Source organism: Natrix helvetica (assembly GCF_964273705.1).
Source record: "Natrix helvetica genome assembly, chromosome: 2".
Taxonomy (NCBI): Eukaryota; Metazoa; Chordata; class Lepidosauria; order Squamata; family Natricidae; genus Natrix; species Natrix helvetica.
The window spans coordinates 295,166,729-295,188,499 of record NC_138552.1 but is presented as its reverse complement, the minus strand read 5'-3'; the positions used below and the strand labels follow the sequence as shown (position 1 = coordinate 295,188,499).

Genomic DNA, 21,771 nt, shown 5'->3' with positions numbered 1-21,771 from the left:
ATAATATTTTTAATTAGATAAATGTTTAAATGGTGAGAAATAAAATACCAATAAGGCTCTACATGATGGGTCGATATACAGTGAATTCAATAAACAACTAAATAAAATAGATGAATCGGAGATATTGGATATACATATTATGTATTCTATTCCTTGCCCCCTTTTTTCTTTGAGGTTTGTTTCTGGTTTTATCCAAGTAATAAAAATAAAAATGTTTACTACTACAGAAGAAAGAAACCAGTTTGTCTGCCAAGCAGGAAGCAAGTTACTCATTTGAAGAAAAAAAATGTCTGAAAAACATTTTCACTGTCCTTAACAAACTGTTCCTAACTTTTTAAAAAAATCTAAGTGGTAAATCCTACAGAAGGTGCTCTTGCTGTTATTATTGCTATCATTAGTTGTTTATTATTATTATTATTATTTCTTTTATTCATTAAGCATGAAACTCAGTCAAGTGAACATTTAAAGATGTGTCGCAAATACCATTGACTGGTGCTAATGGTTGATACGGTTTGCTGCCAGCGTCCTAGGTATCAACCAAGGACCTTTTTAAAATACATGATGTTCCGAGTAGCACAGTTTTTTGCAGTTGCGCTGGTGTTATTGCAGGAAGCTGCAAATTATTATTATTATTATGCTTTATTCATTAAACATGAAACACAATCAACTGAACATTCAAAATGCATCACAAATACATTATTATTATTATTATTATTGTTGTTGTTGTTGTTGTTGTTGTTGTTATTATTGTTATTTCATTAAACATGAAACTCAGTCAACTGAACATTTAAAAACGTATCACAAATATTGACAAATGTTATGATTATCATTATGATAATGTCCCCACAGGCTGGTTTCCTGAGTTACAAATCCCACTGTCCACACCACAAACGATGGGAATTGTAGTCCAAAAGCATATGGGTCGCCTTTGGGCTCCATTTCCCACCCCAAACACCCCCAGGAATCTCGATATCCAAGAAGCCATGAACTCTGCTCATGCTCAGGGGCATCATCACTCAAGGGCAGATATTCTAGTGGGGAGGGGGCTTCCTAACAGAACGGGCACAAAATGTCTACGATTAATGGGGTGGGTGTCATTTTTCGCCCCTGTCCTCCTGGGGCTCCGGAGTACAACTCTCATCGTACAGGAGGGCGCCCAGTTGAAGAAGGGTCTGCTAGACAGACCGAGGGGTGGTGGTGGGGATTGTTTTACTCTTCCCAAAACCACAATCCCCGTCATGCATCGCGGTCGCTAACCGTCGAAGCTCGCGATGAGGCTTCGCGGGGCACGCTGGGAGCGGTAGTCCTCCTTATTCCCACTCCGACCGGTCGCTCCGTCCCGCTCACATTAAGCCCCGGGGCTTTGTCTCCGTCCCCGCCGCCTCTCGAGGGGCCGTCCACTTACCCGGAGGAGCAGCGCTGCTGCTCCATCCCGCGAACGTGACTCCCCGCCCCGTCCCCATCGCTCCGTTCTTGCCGTTGCTCACGAGATCGGCGCTATATAATGACGAGACGGGCATCCCCTTTCCCTCTCGCTTGCCGTAGCGGCCATCTTGGGTGCCTAAACGGCTGGCCGTTTCCGTGGCAACGAGTCCCTCTACGCGTGCGCATGAAGGCTCTCTGAACCCTCCCAGTTTAACGATTATGTTAAAAGTGTAAGAGCGCTAAGACACGCCCAACATGGGAACGGGAGTCTTAGTCCGCCATACTGGATGTGGCGAAGCCGTTTATACAGCACAGATACGATGGTGACCTCTTCAAGATGGCTGCCGCGCCACGACGAACCCCATATTGAGTGTGGCAGGCTTCCTTTTTGCTCCGAAGTTCATTTTAAAGCCGATTTTTCTGCCTTTCGCAGCTGCTTTTCCAGCCTACGGCGCAGACCACTCAACTTTACCTGTTTGAAGGTGAAAGATATGCTTGGAAAATGAGGCCTCAAAGCTGCCTGCTCCCTTTTCATTGCATTTCTGGTCATTATGTGCATTTACTGCAGCTGCATTGCGGGGGGGGGTGGAAGGGGGAGGGAGGTTAAAAGCTGTGGAATCTCCTTTTTATGGCTTATATTTGAGGTTGCATTTCTCTTTCCTAGCCTCTTTGGGTCCTTTCTTCTCCAGACATCTGGGACTCCAATACCCATCAGGCAGCATAACCTGGGATGATGGAAATCTGTCACATCTGAATCAATTAGCAAAGTCTGCGTGCTTGCTTGCGGGTAGTCCCCAATTTATTATTGCAATCGAGACAGGAATTCTTTGCTAAGTGAGTTATATACCCAATTTTAATGACCGGTACATATTTTGCTGCGGTCATTAAATGAATCACTGTGGTTGGTAAATGAATTGAGTTTTCCTCACTGATTTTGCTTGTTAGGCTTATATGCTGCTTCGCAGTGCTTTTACAGCCCTCTCTAAGCGGTTTACAGAGTCAGCCTCTTGCCCCCAACAATCTGGGTCCTCGTTTTACCGACCTCGGAAGGACGAAAGTCTGAGTCAGCCTTGAGCCTGGTGAGATTCCAACTGCCAAACTGCTGGTCGCTAGTGAACAGCAGAAGTAGCCTGCCGCACTGCCCTCTAACCACTGCGCCACCGTGGCTCATTGTCATAACTATGAACCAGTTGCCAAGCATGTGAATTTTGATCCCGCGCCCCTGGGGATGATGCAACGGTCATAAGTGTGCAAAATGATCATAAGTCAAATTTTCCAGTCTCGTAACTTTGAAGGGTCACTAAACGAACTGTTGTAAGTCGAGGACTACCTGGGCAAGGTTTGCCTTTGGGGCAGCTGGCTACATGGGCAAGATTTTTATAGGATTTTTAAGCCTGTAAAGAAAGACACGTGAATAGAAATAGGAATGGTGCAAAATAGAATTCTTTTCTTCCCCATATCTTTTTAAATTTTTTGTTCTCTTACATATCATTTTAAGTATACAGTCACATAATTGTTATTCTTCTTTACATTTATCATTATACATTTATTATTTCATTTAAAAGGTTAAAATATACAGTTTGGGTTGCTTTATTTACCATCCCTTCTGCCTGTTGTAACAGCACCTTTTTTTCTCTTTCTTTTCTCCCTTCCTCCCTCCCTTCTTCCTCTCCTTCCCCTTCCTTCTTCCCTTACCTCTCCCCTACTCCTACTCTTCCCCTTCCTACCCTCTCTCCTTCTCTTCCTCTCCCTTCCACCCTCCTCTCCTTTCCCTTTCCTTTTTCCCTTCCTTCTCTACTTCCTTCCTTCCACCTCTTCTTCCCCTTCCTTCTTCCCTTATCTCTCCCCTACTTTTCCTCTTCCCCTTCCTACCCTCTCTCCTTCTCTTCCTCTCCCTTCCATCCTCCTCTCCTTTCCCTTTCTTTTCACCCTCCTTCCCTTCTCTGCTTTCTTCCTTCCTCCTCTCCTTCCCCTTCCTTCTTCCCTTACCTCTCCCTTACTCCTACTCTTCCTCTTTCCCTTCCTACCCTCTCCCCTTCTCTTCCTCCCCCTTCCATCCTCATCTCCTTACCTCTTTCTTCTTTCCCCCATTTTCCTTTCACAGAATAGAATTCTTTATTGGCCAATTTTGATTGGACACACAAAGAATTTGTCTCCGGTGCATAAGCTCTCGGTGTGCACACATACAATAACAAAAGTAATAGGTTGTAGATCATAAAATTTAAATTATCGTTTACATGTAATATGATATATGGTTTTATTGTTTTATTTTTATTTTGGTCTTTCAATGAACCCGTAATCCTTTGCATCGGGGTGGAGTCTGAGCAGCTGAATGAAGCAAAGCGTTTACTGGCCAGATGCCCTGCCTGTCGCCAATGAGGAGTTTTGTTTCAGCAGATATATTCTCATTGTGCCCTGAGAGAGAAATATCTGCCTCTACCTAGGATCGAACTCACAGCCTCAGGTAGAAAAAAAAAGAAAAAACATGCTTTTTTATACAATACAATACAATAGCAGAGTTGGAAGGGACCTTGGAGGTCTTCTAGTCCAACCCCCTGCCTAGGCAGGAAACCCTATACCGTTTCAGACAAATGGTTATCCAGCATCTTCTTAAAGACTTCCAGTGTTGGGGCATTCACAACTTTTGGAGTCAACTTCTGTTCCACTGGTTAATTGTTCTAACTGTCAGGGAATTTCTCCTCAGTTCTAAGTTGCTTCTCTCCTTGATTAGTTTCCACCCATTGCTTCTTGTTCTACCCTCAGGTGCCTTGGAGAATAGTTTGACTCCCTCTTCTTTGTGGCAACCCCTGAGATATTGGAAGTCTGCTATCATGTCCCTCCTAGTCCTTCTTTTCATTAAACTAAACATACCCAGTTTCTGCAACTGTTCCTCATATGTTTTAGTCTCCAGTCCCCTAATCCTCTTTGTTGCTCTTATGATTAGAGGAAATATTCTCCTAGTTATCTCCTTTATCAGAAAAATATCTCTCTAATCAAACCTATGTCTTTTCTTGGGAGAATTTCATGTTTTAAGAAAAACCAGACCTTTGTTAGGTGCAAAATTCCCATGTCGTTTAAACTTTGATTGATTCCAGTGTGTTACTTTTAAGGAAAAAATGTATTTTATGAAAGAGTTTCTCTGACTTCAGATCAGACATCTGTTAGAAGTAGGAAGGGAGGTGGGCAGATCAGAGGCTTTTAAACTCCTAACAAATCAATACAGGTAGTCCTCTACTTACAACAGTTTGTTTAGTGACAGAAGTTACAATACACTGAAAAAAGCGATTTATGACTATTTTTTCACACGTATAACCATTGTAGCATCCCCATGGCCACATGATTTACATCCAGATGCTTGACAACTGACTCACATTTGTGACGGTTGCACTGTCCTGGGGTTCCCCCTTTTGCGACCTTCTCACAAGCAAAGATTCACTTAACAACCAAGTTACTACAGTAATTTAACTACTGCAGTGACTCACGTAACCAATGTAACAAGGCATTCCCTCCCTCTTTTTTCTCTCTTCTTCCTTCTCTCCCTCCCTTTTCCCTCTCCTTCCTCTCCCTTCTGTCCCTTTTCTCCTTCCTTCCTTCTCTCCCTCCCTTTTCTGCCTCCTTCCTTCTTCTCTCCTTTCCCTCCCTTTTCTCCTTCCTTCCTTCCTTCTCTCCCTCCCTTTTCTCCTTCCTTCCTTCCTTCCTCCCTGCCTTTTCTCCTTCCTTCCTTCCTTCCTTCCTCCCTGCCTTTTCTCCTTCCTTCCTTCCTTCTCTCCCTCCCTTTTCTCCTTCCTTCCTTCCTCCCTGCCTTTTCTCCTCCTCTCTCCCTCCCTCACTCCCCCTCACTCCCTCCTTCCCTTCCTCCCTCCCTGTCACGGTAGCGCAATGGTTAGACTGCAACACTGCAGGTTGAGTCTGCCTACTGCCAGAAGTTCAAATCTCACCAGGCTCAAGGTTGACTCAGCCTTCCATCCTTCTGAGGTCGGTCAAATGAGGACCCGGCTTGTTGGGGGCAAGAGGCTGACTCTCTAAACCGTTAAGAGAGGGCTGTAAAATACTCTGAAGCGGCATATAAGTCTAAGTGCTATTGCTATTCGATTTCTAGAGCCACGATTTCAATCCATGGCTCTGGACAGCTTACCGTTCAAATCCCACACGGCATTTAAAACCATAAAGAGCATTTTAAAAACAGTGATTGAAAAGCATCCAAAATTTGTCGCGCTGGAGCCTCTTCAGTTGAGCAGGTGTAGGGCTAAGCTGGTTTCATTTTTTCGTGGTCCAGACTCCAGGCTTCAAGGCGCGGGAATTTCGGATGGCGCAGGACAGACCGCGGCCCATCGGGCTGCCCGCTCCATGCATCCTTGGCATCGATCTGGGTACCACGTCCGTCAAGGTGGCCCTGGTGGAAAAAACGAACAAAGGCCCATCCCTGGTCGCCCGCTGCACCAAGCCCATACAGGCCAATGTGCCCATCAAAGATGCTCAGTTGCGGGTAAGGTTGAAGAGCGAATAGCGTTGGAAGGGACCACGGAGGTTCTACAGTCCAACCCTCTGCGTCAAGGTTCCAAGTAATAACTTTATAGAAAGCAGAACTCCGAGGCTGGTCAGTTCCTCAAAGAACAATTTTATTGGAGATATAACAGATTAACAGAGTTGGAAGGGACTTTGGAGGTCATCTAGACCAACCCCCACCCACCCAAACAGGAGATCCTACACTATTTCTGACAGATGGCAGCCCAGTCTCTTCTTGAAAGCTTCCAGGGATGAAGCTCCCACAATGTCTGTTCCATGGGTTGATTGTTCTCACTGTCAGGAAATTCCTCCTTATTTCCAGGTTGAATCTCTCTCCTTGATCAGTTTCCATCCATTATTCCTTGTCTGGCCTTCGGGTGCCTTGGAGAATAGCTTGACCCCCCCCCCCCTCTCTGGGGCAGCCCCTCAAATATTGGAAGATGCTCTCCTGTCTCCCCTAGTCCTTCTTTTCATTAAACTAGGCATCCCGAATTCCTGTTCTTCATATGTTTTAGTTTCCAGTCCCCTCCTCATCCTGGTTACTCTTCTCTTCACTCTTTCTAGAGTCTCTTCTTTTGTGTGTTGATCAAATTTTTATTTTTTTTCCCCTCTATGACATCCTACAATCATCACATTAACATTGTTGTGTCATCATACCTATATATATCAATACAATACAATACAATAGCAGAGTTGGAAGGGACCTTGGAGTTCTTCCAGTCCAAACCCCTGCCTAGGCAGGAAACCCTATACCGCAGTGATGGCGAACCTTTTTTGGCTCGCGTGCCACAAGTGGGGGGAGTGCAGGGGGGTCGTGTGCGGGCGTGCCACACCCATAATGCAATGCGCGACTCACCAGTGCACATGCGCGCACAACGCAGACCCCCCCATTTTTACATGCTTTTTTCGCCCTACCCAGGCTTCAGAGGCTTTATAGGAGCCTGGGGAGGGCAAAAAGAGCCCCCCCGCCCCCCCAGAGGCCCTCCGGAGACTTCAGGGACCGTCCGGAGGCTTCCCTGAACTCTTCGGAACGCTTAAAACCACCCTCCGAGCAAACCGGTAGTGACTTCCGGTTTGTTCGGAGGGTCGTTTTAAGCGTTCCGAAGGCTTCAGGGAAGCCTCCAGACGGTTCCTGAAGCCTCCAGTGGGGGGAGAGGCTCTTTTCGCCCTCCCCAGGCTCCTATAAAGCCTCTGAAGCCTGGGGAAGGCGAAAAATAGCTTTTAAAAAGGTGAACTCAGCTGGCCAGCGTGCGCATGTGCGCTGGCCAGCTGACAGGGCAACGCCTCGCGTGCCCTGATAAATGGCTCCGTGTGCCATAGGTTCGCCATCACTGCTATACCGTTTCAGACAGATGGCTATCCAGCATCTTCTTAAAGACTTCCAGTGTTGGGGCATTCACAACTTCTGGAGGCAATTTCTGTTCCACTGGTTAATTCTCCTGTCAGGAAATTTCTTCTCAGCTCTAAGTTGCTTCTCTCCTTGATTAGTTTCCACCCATTGCTTCTTGTTCTACCCTCAGGTGCCTTGGAGAATAGTTTGACTCCCTCTTCTTTGTGGCAACCTCTGAGATAATGGAACACTGCTATTGTGTCTTCTATCACTTTTCTATCGCTTCTATATTTATATACATTCACCTACAGTTCTATGCATTTCTTTATTGTTTTTTGGCTGAATTAACTTTATTCCCGTTATGCAACCATTTATATCAATTATCCCAAATTTCATAGCATTCAGACTTTTCTTTGTCCTTTAATCTTAATATTAACTTGTCCATTTCTGCGCAATCTAGAATTTTCTGAATCACTAATTCATCTGGGGGAATATTCCTTTGTTTCCAGCACTGGGCAAACATTATTCTAGCTGTAGTCAACAAGGTATATTAGTATGTATTTAATTTCCTTTCTATATTTCCCCTTGGTTATTCCCTGCAGATAGAGTTTCGGTTTATATTCTGTTCCTCTGTCATTTGTTGTATCCATTTCCAAATTTTAATCCAATACGTTTGAGTTTCTGGACAAGTCCGCCATATATGATAGAAAGCCCCTTGTGGTTTTTTTGCACTTCCATCAGGTCAGATTCATGTTCAGTTACAATTTGGCCAATCTCATTGGTGGTAAATGCCAACAATAGAACATTTTGAACATGTTTTCTTTGTATGCTACTGGTCTTGTTAGTTTATAATTTGTGTTCCAAATTTTTTTCCCAATCCACTAGATCTATATTGTGTCCAAACTTTTTGGCCCACGCTATCATGCAACTTTTAACTACGTCGTCTTCCAATGTTACTTCTAATAAATATTTGTACATTTTTGTTATGAATTTATCTTCCGGGCCTGTTAAAATTTTATCTATTTGTTGTAATTCTGTATACATTCCATATTCTTTTACATCTTTTTTGTACCTCGGTTGTAATTGAAGATATGGCCACCAATCTATATTTATGTTTTGCTCCTTTAATTCATTCATTCATTCATTCATTTATTGAATTTATAGACCGCCCCCTCTCCCCGAGGGGACTCGGGGCGGTGTACAGACAAAAGCTAAAACCGTATATACAATAACAATATTAAATACCCCTTATTAAAAACAAATTAAATATAGGATCTGTACAGTGATAATAAAAATTAAAACAGGTTAAAAGGACAACCTCTTAAAATTTAAAATTTAAAATTCCTGGTTTGTTTTCAGATTCCCCTGAATGTCTAAAATTTCTCTGTATCTAACCATTTTAGATAGATCTAGCGTATTGGGATATGTCATGGCTTTCATACTGGAAAGCCATGTCAGTATTTTCATGTAGCGTTTTTCCCTAATTTTATTCCAAACCTGTATCATCTCTAATATAGTGTCTATGAAAATATTTTTGTTTCTTTTTCCCCTCTTCCTATAAGAAGAAATGCCATCTTGTTTGCAAAACATGGCCATCCAGTGTTAATACTCTTTTATTTTTTAAATTAATCCAATCCCTGATCCATGTTAATGCTGCTGCTTTATAACAAAGCTCCCAGTCAGGGAGTCACATACCACCTCTGATTTTTTCATCCTGTAACTCTTTCAGTTTTATCCTAGCTTTCTCCCCTTGCCATATGAATTTTAATATAATCTTATTCAGTTCAATAAAAAAAGTTTTGGTATTGTCCAATATTTGAGGGGCTGCCACAGAGAGGAGGGGGTCAAGCTATTCTCCAAAGCACCTGAAGGCCAGAGAAGGAATAATGGATGGAAACTGTCCAAGGGGAGATTCAACGTAGAAATAAGAAGAAACTTCCTGACAGTGAGGACAATAAACCAGTGGAACAACTTGCCACTAGAAGTTTGGGAGCTTCATCACTGGAGGCTTTCAAGAAGAGACTGGACTGCCATCTGTCAGAAATGGTGTAGGGTCTCCTGCTTGGGTGGGGGTTGGACTAGATGACCCATAAGCTTCCTTCCAACTCTGTTAATGTTATTCTGTATAAATTTCCTGTCTTGAGCAGGGGGTTGGACTAGAAGACCTCTCAGGTTCCTTCTGTCCCTAGGATTCTGTGATCTCAGTGACCTTTGGTCTCATCCTGACTTGCCCTACTTCTCCCTACTTCTAAAATACGTGTCTACATATTTTAACTTTTCAATTAAAAAATTCTCTGAAACTTTTAATAACTGACGGTTGCCTTTCTCTTCGTAAAGCATTCATTCTCTTTTCTCATAAATTTTCCCCCGATGTATTCTTTCTCCCCCCTAGAGTCGCTTTAGATAGCAGCTAAATTTAATAAATAAACAAATCCTTCCTTCTTTTCTTCCTTCTTGTTTCCCTTCCTTTTCATTTTCCTTCCTTCCCACTTTCTCACCTTCCTTCCTTTTCACTTTCTCATCTTCCTTTCTTTTCATCTTCCTTTCTTCTCACTTTCTTCTCACTTTTTCTCCTTCCTTCCTTCCTCCCTCCTTTCCCACTTTCTCATCTTCCTCCCTTCCCACTTTCACATCTTCCTTTCTTTTCATCTTCCTTTCTTCTCACTTTTCTCACTTTCTCTCCTTCCTTACTCCCTCCCTTCCCACTTTCTCATCTTCCTTTCTTCTCACTTTCTCTCCTTCCCACTTTCTCATCATCCTTCCTGCCTTCTTTCATTCCTTCTACCCTCCCTGCCTGCCTCTTTTCTTTCTTTCTTTCTTTCTTTCTTTCTTTCTTTCTTTCTTTCTTTCTTTCTTTCTTTCTCTCTCTCTCTTTCTTTTTTTTTCTTTCTTTCTTTCTTTCTTTCTTTCTTTTTCTCTTTCTTTCTTTCTTTCTTTCTTTCTTTCTTTCTTTCTTTCTTCTTTCTTTCTTTCTTTCTTTCTTTCACAGGAGAATGAGCAGGATGTCCACGGAATCATCGAAGCCTTGAACGGTTGCCTGGTGACTCTTTCTCCGGCTTTTACGCAAAGAGTTTGCTGCATTGGCGTTTCTGGACAAATGCACGGGGTGATGTTTTGGGAAGCTGGAAAAGGTGAGATTTAGAACATAAAAATAACACGGTTAGGAAGCACCCTAGAGGTCTTCTAGTCCAACTCCGCTCAGGCAGGAAACCCTATACCATTTCAGACAAATGGCTGTCCAGTCTCTTCTTAGAAACCTCCAGTGATGAAGCACCCACAACCTCTGGTGGCAAGTTGTTCCATTGGTTAATTGTCCTCACTGTTAGGAAGTTTCTCCTTAGTTCCAGGTTGCTTCTCTCCTTCATTAGTTTCCATCCATTGCTTCTTGACCTGCCCTCAGGTGCTTTGGAGAACAGGTTGACACGGTTGTTAAGTGAATCCGGCTTCCCCGTTGACTTGTCAGGAGGTCGCAAAAGGGGATCATGTGACCCCAGGACAATGCGACCGTCATAAATACGAACCAGTTGGCCAAGCCTCTGAACTTTGATTACAGGAGGCTGTCACAGTTGTAAGAGTGAAAAACGATCCTTTTGTCAGTTCTTTTTTCACTTCAGATGGTCACTAAGAGAACGGTCGGAAGTCGAGGACTTCCTCTTTTTAAATAACGTGCATCCCAGTAGCCTTTGTGCGTCAAGGACGGCCAACACAATGGAAAAGCAGGGTTGTTATCCTCCTGGTCCCTGGTGCTCCCCCACCTGAGCCGTCACCTGCCTCTTCCAGGTGGCACCTGGACGGAAAGTGGAGGCGGGTGGACTTTTCGGCCGGATAAAGTGAGTCACCTCATCACCTGGCAAGATGGCCGCTGCAGCCCCCAGTTCCTCTCTTCCCTCCCGGCACCTCGTTCGCACCTCAGCGTGGCTTCCGGCTACGGCTGCGCCACCGTCTTCTGGCTCTTGAAGAACAGGTACATGCGGGATTAAAAGCCAGAAATGTTCTTTTTTTTAAATTATTTTTTTGGAAACAAACGTGTTTTTTTTGTCACATATTTTAATTTCTTTTAAAAGCAAAGTGTTGCCCCCTTTACATCTTCTCTATGCATAGTTCATTTTACATCATATTTCCATTTCAAATTTCAGCCGTCTTTATTTTCTTTCCATATTTTCCAATTTAAATTTAAATTTCTGCTCCATATATAAACAATATCACTATTTGCCCCTCCAAGTTAATCATATTTATCATTTCATTCCCATCTATTATTACATTTAAATTTAATTTCTTCTTAATATGCAAACAATATCACTATTTGCCCCTCCAAATTAATTTCATTTCCATCTATTATTAAATTTCCAATTTAAATTTAATTTCTTCTTAATGTATAAACAATATCATAATTTGCCTCTCCAAGTTAATCAAATTTAACATTTCATTTCCAACTATTATTACATTTACATTTAATTTCTTCGTAATATATAAACAATATCATTATTTGCCTCTCCAAGTTAATCAAATTTAACATTTCATTTCAAACTATTACATTTAAATTTAATTTCTTCTTAATATATAAACAATATCACTATTTGCCTCTCCAAGTTAATCAAATTTAACATTTCATTTCCAACTATTATTACATTTACATTTAATTTCTTCTTAATATATAAACAATATCATTATTTGCCTCTCCATTAATCAAATTTAACATTTCATTTCAAACTATTACATTTAAATTTAATTTCTTCTTAATATATAAACAATATCACTATTTGCCTCTCCAAGTTAATCAAATTTAACATTTCATTTCCAACTATTATTACATTTACATTTAATTTCTTCTTAATATATAAACAATATCATTATTTGCCTCTCCATTAATCAAATTTAACATTTCATTTCCAACTATTATATTTAAATTTAATTTTTTCTTAATATATAAACAATATCATTATTTGCCTCACCAAGTTAATCAAATTTAACATTTCATTTCCATCTATTCTTTTTTAATATCGATTATATATATATATATATCCTCAAATTTAATTTTGTATAGTAAACATTTCACTTAATTAATTATCCACAATTAATAATATTAATCTTTTTCCCTCACATCGTATTAACTATATACCATTGACAATATTACATTTCATAGAATATTTCACTCTATTCTACTAGTAGATCCTTTTCCTTCTTTCCTCCTTTCAACCATTTTCTCTTAGTCTCTCAGGAACTCCTCTTATATTCTTTTCTTTCCACCCATTTACCTAGCTTTTTCTTTTTTTCAGAAATATTCTTGTTAGGAATACCAGAAAAAATATAATAAGGGGAATTTGTATTTAGCCTTGCATGTCTTGACAGCAGCAAGCATCCTATTTGTACAATACTGGAAAAATGAGGAAACCCCCAAGACAAGAAGATGTAATCCAAAATTTTTCTCAGATTGCGCAGAAATGAATACAGACGTTGGTTCAGTGAGATTTGCCCCATTTTACGACCTTTCTTGCCACTGTTGTTAGATGAATCCCTGCGGTTGATAAGTGGTTAATTTGGTTGTGATGTGAATCGGGCTTCCCCACTGTTTTGCTTGACAGATGGTCGCAAAAGGGGATTGCGTGACCCCCGGGACACTGCAACCGTCATAAATATGAGTCAGTTGTCAAGCATCTGTATTTGATGACATGATCATGAGGATGCTGGAAAGGTTGTATGTGAAAAACGGTTATACGTTTTTCAGTGCCATTGTAACTTTGGATGGTCACTAAATGAACTGTTGTAAATCGAGGACTAGAGAGAGGGAGGGAGGGAGACAGGGACAGAGACAGATGGAGATGTGGTAGCCTAGAGGTGGCGATCTTGCCTCACAATCAGGAGGCTGTGAGTTTGATCCTAGGTAGAGGCAGCTATTTCTCTCTCCAGGCACAATGAGAATATATCAGCTGAAACAACACTCCGCTCTGGCAACAGGAAGGCATCCGGCCAGTAAATGCTCAGTTCCATTCAGTTGCCCAGACTCCACCCTGCAAGGGATTATGGGGTCATTAAAAGCAGATGATGATGATGGTGTGTGTGTGTGTGTACAGAAAGAGGGAGAGAGTTGTGGGTGTATGTGCATATGCATAATATTTTCATGCCCCTCAGTTTTTCCAATAGATGTACATTCGTCCATTCGTTCATTCATTCATTCATTCATTCATTCATTCATTCATTCATTCATTCATTCTGTGTCTATCTATCTGTCGTCTGCCTGGACTGCTTATCTTTCCTCGCTGCCTAGGCCAGATTTCCTGGCCCCCTACACAGCTGCTGGTACCATCCAGGACTACGTCGTGGCCATGCTGTGTGGCCGAGAGAAGCCACAGATGTCGGTGCAAAACGCCGCCGCCTGGGGATACTTCAGCACCCTAGAAAAATCCTGGAACACTGAACTGTAAGTCTGCAGGTGGCCTCAAAGGGGCCACACAGACTGTTCACACTACAGTCTGTGCACTGGGGTTTTTCATTCGGGGCATGTTTTAATAAAAGTGTAATAAAAGTGTTAATACCACTTTATAAGGCCTTGGTAAGGCCACACTTGGAATACTGCATTCAGTTCTGGTCGCCACGATGTAGAAAAGATGTGGAGACTCTAGAAAGAGTGCAGAGAAGAGCAACAAAAATGATTAGGGGACTGGAGACTAAAACATACGAAGAACGGTTGCAGGAACTGGGTATGTTTAGCTTAAGAGAAAGAAGGACTAGGGGAGACATGATAGCATTATTCCAATATCTCAGAGGTTGCCACAGAGAAGAGGGAGTCAAACTATTCTCCAAGGCACCTGAGGGTAGAACAAGAAGCAATGGGTGGAAACTAATCAAGGAGAGAAGCAACTTAGAACTGAGGAGGAATTTCCTGACAGTTAGAACAATTAATCAGTGGAACAGAAGTTGCCTCCAGAAGTTGTGAATGCCCCAACACTGGAAGTCTTTAAGAAGATGTTGGATAGCTATTTGTCTGAAACGGTATAGGGTTTCCTGCCTAGGCAGGGGGTTGGACTAGAAGACCTCCAAGGTCCCTTCCAACTCTACTATTGTATTGTAACAAGGGGGTAATCCCACAGTATAAAATAGGTGTGGAGACTCTAGAAAGAGTGCAGAGAAGAGCAACAAAGATGATTAGGGGACTGGAGGCTAAAACATATGAAGAACGGTTGCAGGAACTGGGTATGTTTAGCTTAAGAGAAAGAAGGACTAGGGGAGACAGGATAGCAGTCTTCCAATATCTCAGGGGTTGCCCCAAAGAAGAGGGAGTCAAACTATTCTCCAAGGCACTTGAGGGTAGAACAAGAAGCAATGGGTGGAAACTAATCAAGGAGAGAAGCAATTTAGAACTGAGGAGAAATTTCCTGACAGTGAGAACAATTAATCGGTGGAACAGAAGTTGCCTCCAGAAGTTGTGAATGCCCCAACACTGGAAGTCTTTAAGAAGATGTTGGATAGCTATTTGTCTGAAACGGTATAGGGTTTCCTGCCTAGGCAGGGGGTTGGACTAGAAGACCTCCAAGGTCCCTTCCAACTCTACTATTGTATTGTATTGTATTGCATCACAAACCTGGCAACCTGAATTTGGGTGGAATCCCAGAATCCCCCATCCAGCCATGTTTTAAGAGGGGAGGACTTCCACTCCCAGAATCCCCCAGCCAGCCATGCTTTAAGAGGGGTGGACTTCCACTCCCAGAATCCCCCAGCCAGCCATGCTTTAAGAGGGATGGGCTTCCACTCCCAGAATCCCCCATCCAACATGCTTTAAGAGGGGAGGACTTCCACTCCCAGAATCCCCCAGCCAGCCATGCTTTAAGAGGGGTGGACTTCCACTCCCAGAATCCCCCAGCCAGCCATGCTTTAAGAGGGATGGGCTTCCACTCCCAGAATCCCCCAGCCAGCCTGCTTTAAGAGGGGTGGACTTCCACTCCCAGAATCCCCCAGCCAGCCATGCTTTAAGAGGGATGGGCTTCCACTCCCAGAATCCCCCAGCCAGCCATGCTTTAAGAGGGGTGGACTTCCATTCCCAGAATCCCCCAGCCAGCCATGCTTTAAGAGGGGAGGACTTCCACACCCAGAATTCCCCAGGCAGCCTGCTTTAAGAGGGGTGGACTTCCACTCCCAGAATCCCCCAGCCAGGATGCTTTAAGAGGGGAGGACTTCCACTCCCAGAATCCCCCAGCCAGCCTGCTTTAAGAGGGGAGGACTTCCACTCCCAGAATCCCCCAGCCAGCCTGCTTTAAGAGGGGAGGACTTCCACTCCCAGAATCCCCCAGCCAGCCATGCTTTAAGAGGGGTGGACTTCCACTCCCAGAATCCCCCAGCCAGGATGCTTTAAGAGGGGTGGACTTCCACTCCCAGAATCCCCCAGCCAGAATGCTTTAAGAGGGGTGGACTTCCACTCCCAGAATCCCCCAGCCAGGATGCTTTAAGAGGGGAGGACTTCCACTTCCAGAATCCCCCAGCCAGGATGCTTTAAGAGGGGAGGACTTCCACTCCCAGAATCCCCCAGCCAGCCATGCTTTAAGAGGGGTGGACTTCCACTCCCAGAATCCCCCAGCCAGGATGCTTTAAGAGGTGAGGACTTCCACTCCCAGAATCCCCCAGCCAGGATGCTTTAAGAGGGGAGGACTTCCACTCCCAGAATCCCCCAGCCAGCCATGCTTTAAGAGGGGAGGACTTCCACACCCAGAATTCCCCAGGCAGCCTGCTTTAAGAGGGGAGGACTTCCACTCCCAGAATCCCCCAGCCAGCCTGCTTTAAGAGGGGAGGACTTCCACTCCCAGAATCCCCCAGCCAGCCTGCTTTAAGAGGGGAGGACTTCCACTCCCAGAATCCCCCAGCCAGCCTGCTTTAAGAGGGGAGGACTTCCACTCCCAGAATCCCCCAGCCAGCCTGCTTTAAGAGGGGAGGACTTCCACTCCCAGAATCCCCCAGCCAGCCATGCTTTAAGAGGGGTGGACTTCCACTCCCAGAATCCCCCAGCCAGGATGCTTTAAGAGGGGTGGACTTCCACTCCCAGAATCCCCCAGCCAGAATGCTTTAAGAGGGGTGGACTTCCACTCCCAGAATCCCCCAGCCAGGATGCTTTAAGAGGGGAGGACTTCCACTTCCAGAATCCCCCAGCCAGGATGCTTTAAGAGGGGAGGACTTCCACTCCCAGAATCCCCCAGCCAGCCATGCTTTAAGAGGGGTGGACTTCCACTCCCAGAATCCCCCAGCCAGGATGCTTTAAGAGGTGAGGACTTCCACTCCCAGAATCCCCCAGCCAGGATGCTTTAAGAGGGGAGGACTTCCACTCCCAGAATCCCCCAGCCAGCCATGCTTTAAGAGGGGAGGACTTCCACACCCAGAATTCCCCAGGCAGCCTGCTTTAAGAGGGGTGGACTTCCACTCCCAGAATCCCCCAGCCAGGATGCTTTAAGAGGGGAGGACTTCCACTTCCAGAATCCCCCAGCCAGGATGCTTTAAGAGGGGAGGACTTCCACTCCCAGAATCCCCCAGCCAGCTATGCTTTAAGAGGGGTGGACTTCCACTCCCAGAATCCCCCAGCCAGCATGCTTTAAGAGGGGAGGGCTTCCACTCCCAGAATTCCCCAGGCAGCCATGCTTTAAGAGGGGTGGACTTCCACTCCCAGAATCCCCCAGCCAGGATGCTTTAAGAGGGGAGGACTTCCACTTCCAGAATCCCCCAGCCAGGATGCTTTAAGAGGGGAGGACTTCCACTCCCAGAATCCCCCAGCCAGCCATGCTTTAAGAGGGGTGGACTTCCACTCCCAGAATCCCCCAGCCAGCATGCTTTAAGAGGGGAGGGCTTCCACTCCCAGAATTCCCCAGGCAGCCTGCTTTAAGAGGGGTGGACTTCCACTCCCAGAATCCCCCAGCCAGGATGCTTTAAGAGGGGAGGACTTCCACTCCCAGAATCCCCCAGCCAGCCATGCTTTAAGAGGGGTGGACTTCCACTCCCAGAATCCCCCAGCCAGCCATGCTTTAAGAGGGGAGGACTTCCACTCCCAGAATCCCCCAGCCAGAATGCTTTAAGAGGGGAGGACTTCCACTCCCAGAATCCCCCAGCCAGGATGCTTTAAGAGGGGAGGACTTCCACTTCCAGAATCCCCCAGCCAGGATGCTTTAAGAGGGGAGGACTTCCACTCCCAGAATCCCCCAGCCAGCCATGCTTTAAGAGGGGAGGACTTCCACACCCAGAATCCCCCAGCCAGGATGCTTTAAGAGGGGAGGACTTCCACTTCCAGAATCCCCCAGCCAGGATGCTTTAAGAGGGGAGGACTTCCACTCCCAGAATCCCCTAGCCAGCCATGCTTTAAGAGGGGTGGACTTCCACTCCCAGAATCCCCCAGCCAGCCATGCTTTAAGAGGGGTGGACTTCCACTCCCAGAATCCCCCAGCCAGCCATGCTTTAAGAGGGGAGGACTTCCACTCCCAGAATCCCCCAGCCAGAATGCTTTAAGAGGGGAGGACTTCCACTCCCAGAATCCCCCAGCCAGGATGCTTTAAGAGGGGAGGACTTCCACTTCCAGAATCCCCCAGCCAGGATGCTTTAAGAGGGGAGGACTTCCACTCCCAGAATCCCCCAGCCAGCCATGCTTTAAGAGGGGAGGACTTCCACACCCAGAATTCCCCAGGCAACCTGACTGAAGTCCATCTGTCTTAAAGCACATTCTTTAACATTTGTTTAAGTTAAGTTTTAAAATGTTATTTTAAATGCATTCATTGTGTTGGGGTGGCCGTAGAAATAGAGTAAATATAGAAATTGAACTAATACAGCAATCAAACAATATTGAAATGGACTAAAGAAGGCATGGAATACAGGTAGTCCTCGACTTACAACTATTCATTTACCGACGGTTTAAAGTTACAATGCCATTGAAAACAATGACTTATGACCATGTTTCACACTTTTAAGACCATTGCAGCATCCCTGTGGTCACATGATCAAAATTCAGATGCTTGGCAATCGACTCGTATTTATAAATACAAGTCGATTGCCAAGCGTCCCCCTTTTTGCAAACGTGACCCCCTTTTGCAAACTTCTGCCCAGCAATGAGGAAGCCAGATTCACTGAACAACCATGTGACTCTTTTAACAGCTGCAGTGATTCACTTAACAACGGCGGCCATAAAAGTCATTAAATGGGGCAAAACGTAACAACTGTCTCGCTTAGCAACGAAAATGTGGGGCTCCGTTGTGGGCGTAAGTCGAGGGCTACCCATGTTATTCAGCCTCCACAGATCCCTCTCCCCCATTAATTCCTGCTTCTGTTTTTTTAGTTTGGAAAACACTGGCTTTCCCATCCACTTGCTTCCTGAAGTGGTCGATTCGGGAGATCTCGCGGGGGAAACCTGCCAGGCGTGGCACCGGATCCCAGCCGGGACCAAGATTGGGGTAGCCTTGGGAGATTTCCAGTGCTCAGTTTACTCTTGCATGTCTGAAAGCGGCGATGCAGGTAGGTGCTGCTGGAGCCTGGAACGGAAAAAGTCGAACTCGAGCGAAGGAAGATTATTTCTGCTTTGCAGGAAAGTGGAACTTTGGGCTTGTAGAGAAATTTGGCTCTGTGGGGGATCCTTGGTGTTCTCTGAGCTGGGTGGATTCCTTGCAGACGTTTCGTGACCCAACTAGGGAGCAATATCAGGGCCAAAGGAGAGGGGGATTGTAGAGAGGAGGAGAAGTGGGGGGATTCTTGGTGCTCTCTGAGCTGGATGGTTTTCTTGCAGACGTTTCGTGACCCAACTAGGGAACAATATCAGGGCCAAAGGAGAGGGGGATTGTAGAGAGGAGGAGGAGAGGGAGGAGGAGTGGGGGGGTCTTTGGTGCTCTCTGAGCTGGGTGGTTTCCTTGCAGACCTTTCATGAGCCAACTAGGAAACATCATCAGTGCTAGAAGGGAATGGGGAATATGGAGGGGGAGGAAGAGGAAGAGGAGGAAGGGGAAGAAAGGGGAGGAGGAAAAAGAGGCGGAGGCGGAGGGGGGGATTGTGGGGTCCTCGGTGCTCTCTGAGCTTGGCTGCTTTCCTTCAGACCTTTCATGAGCCAACTAGGGAACATCATCAGTGCTAGAAAGGAGTTGGGTATGTAAAATGATGGAGGGGGAGAAGTGTGGCAGGAAAAATCAGAAAAGGAGGCAAAACTCCCCTCACAACTGTCTCGCTTAGCAGCATAAATGTCCATTGTGGTCGTAAGTGAAGGACGGTTCGTAAGCCTAAATAAAGGAAATACTTTTGCACTTAACTGAGTTGCCACCAGAAGTTGTGGGAGCTCCGTCCCTGGAGGCTTTGAAGAAGAGACTGGCAGCCCCCTGTCTGAAATGGTAGAGGGTCTCCTGCTTGAGCAGGGGGCTGGACTATGTCAGGGGAAAAACACCCTGTTGGAGATCAATGGACCGTGGCTGATTCCCTTCCGCATATCTCTTGAGATATTGAGAAAAATAAGTCTTTAAAAGTATTCTAATTAATAAACAAACTTTAATAATAAAATAATAAAAGTAAATGAAACAGAAAATAACTAATTGGTTACATTTTGATAATGAAAGCTACGTTTGCCAAAGTTGGCTGCCGAACAAAAAAGAGAAGAATTTTTGGAATGTGTAACGCGTGCGCAATAAATCACTTTCAGATAACATTTTGTTTTATGACCTGCGCAATAAAGCTTTCTTAGTTTAACTCTTGAATGTCAGTTTAGGCAGTTCAGGCCTAGCAAACTTTTTAACATCGTGACACCCCTTCTTTTGCTAGTCTGGGCTGACATCATCAAATCATCAATTAAGGCACATCTTCTTTCGCAGATACTCGTGTTGATTTGCGGCAAGTGGTTTGTTAAGCATGTCTGCGATCTGATCATGTGTAGAAACATATTGCAATTTAACAAAACCTTGCTTAACTAATTGCTTTCTGTTTTGATAACGAATGTCAATGTGTCTGGACCTAGAACCTGTAAAATGTGACTCAGAAATATAAACAACAGATACATTATCTTCCATCACGGTGATTGGTCGAATCGGACGTGTCCAGATATCTGTAATCAAAGCATCAAACCACGTTAGAGAATTACAAGCATCTTTCATGTTGCAATGATGTAGAATGTGGTCAATTTTCTCCTCTTGTGAAAGACTAAACCCCTTCTGTGTCTTTTCAATTTGAACACCTAAATAAGTGCTAATGTGTCCTAAAGATTTTAGTGTGAAGTATCTCTGCAAACTTTTAGCAAAAATCTCACTCATTTTCTTATTTGGACCAATATAAACAATATCATCAACATAAACAAGAATTATCTCATATGCATTGTTAGATCTTTTTGTGAACACGCATTCATCAGTTTCGGACTTAATAAAGCCCATTGAATTTAGTTTGTCAGTAAGACATAAATACCACATTAAACCTGACTGTTTCAGACCATAAAGACTTTTGTTCAGGAACCAGGTATCCCCTTCTTGCTTTCGGAATCCTGGAGGGCTTCTCACGTAGATCTCTTCATCTAGGTCTGCATTGTAGATAAGCTGTGTCCACATCAAATTGAAAAACTTCTAAACCAAGAATAGTTGCAGTGGTTAAAGCAATTTTTACACTTTCAGTTCTGACTGTTGGTGAGTAAGTGTTTGTGTAGTCCTCAGGATAACGTTGAGCGAAACCCTGAGCTACAAGTCTGGCTTTGTATAAAGACTCACCATTCGGTTTCTTCTTGATTCTGTAGACCCATCGGGTGCCAATGACTTTCTTGTTTGCTGGAGGTTTTGCAGGTGTGAATACATTAAGTTTCTTCAAACTGTCCATTTCATCCTGCATTGCATCATACCATTTGTCTTGTTCTGAATCAGGAAGCTGTTTGATTTGTGTGAATGTCTCAGGAGGAAGAGCAACGTTGCAAATCAAAGGTAATGGTGATTTTGTCAGTTGCCATGAATAACGTTGTGGAGGGATTCCTTTTGTGGCCCTCTTGGAGCGTCTAGGAACATCAGTCCAGTCTTCTTCTTCTTCATCATCATCATCCTCGTCCTCACGTTCGTCGCTAGCATCAGCATCCGCGGCTTGCGAAGACGGAACATCAGGTTGTGAAGAACTGGTAGAAGGAACATCTGCCTGCGAATTGTCATCAGGCTGCGTGGCATCTGGAACACCATCTCTAGGAAAATAAACTTCAGGATCATTGGAATGAATCCTGGACCAGTCAATGTCTTCCTCAAAATTAGCAGATTGTGAAATGACAATCACATGTTTAGTATCAATGAATTTGTACCATTTTGAATTATCATCAATACCCATAAATCTCAGTCTCTTTGCTACTGTACCTCCCTTTCTTCTTTGACTTAAGGGAGTGTTCACCATAGCATATGAACCAAAAATATGGAGGTTCTTGAGATTAGGCTTGTAGCCATACAGCATGTAGAAAGGAGTTTGATTGATTACACTGCTCCAAGTACGGTTGACAATGTAATTTGCATATTTGATTGCTTCACCCCAGTATGCGTTACTGAGATTGGCATCTTCTAGAA

The 21,771-nt window shown here is 44.4% G+C and overlaps 2 protein-coding genes across 3 annotated transcripts in view; one reads left to right on the top strand and one right to left on the bottom strand.

The window, feature by feature from the left end:
- The window catches only part of CTNS (cystinosin, lysosomal cystine transporter), a 33,097-nt gene extending 31,519 nt beyond the window's left edge, over positions 1 to 1,578 (bottom strand). The window contains exon 1 of one of the 2 annotated variants that reach the window (XM_081945472.1): positions 1,406 to 1,578. In XM_081945472.1, coding sequence (XP_081801598.1) covers positions 1,406 to 1,520 — 115 coding nt within the window. In that variant the 5' untranslated portion in view covers positions 1,521 to 1,578. Of the gene's footprint in view, positions 1 to 1,257; positions 1,277 to 1,405 lie in introns of those variants that run through there. The other variant, XM_081945473.1, reaches the window with a different exon arrangement.
- A 199-nt stretch (positions 1,579 to 1,777) lies between these two features.
- On the top strand, positions 1,778 to 21,197 carry SHPK (sedoheptulokinase). The gene is made up of 9 exons (XM_081945493.1): positions 1,778 to 1,907; positions 2,090 to 2,212; positions 3,745 to 3,889; positions 5,709 to 5,911; positions 10,251 to 10,392; positions 11,042 to 11,225; positions 13,527 to 13,679; positions 18,558 to 18,733; positions 21,097 to 21,197. The coding sequence occupies exons 4-9, from the start codon at positions 5,732 to 5,734 to the stop codon at positions 21,183 to 21,185; spliced, it is 924 nt and encodes a 307-aa protein (XP_081801619.1). The 5' UTR covers positions 1,778 to 1,907; positions 2,090 to 2,212; positions 3,745 to 3,889; positions 5,709 to 5,731; the 3' UTR covers positions 21,186 to 21,197.
- The last annotated feature ends 574 nt before the right edge of the window (positions 21,198 to 21,771 follow it).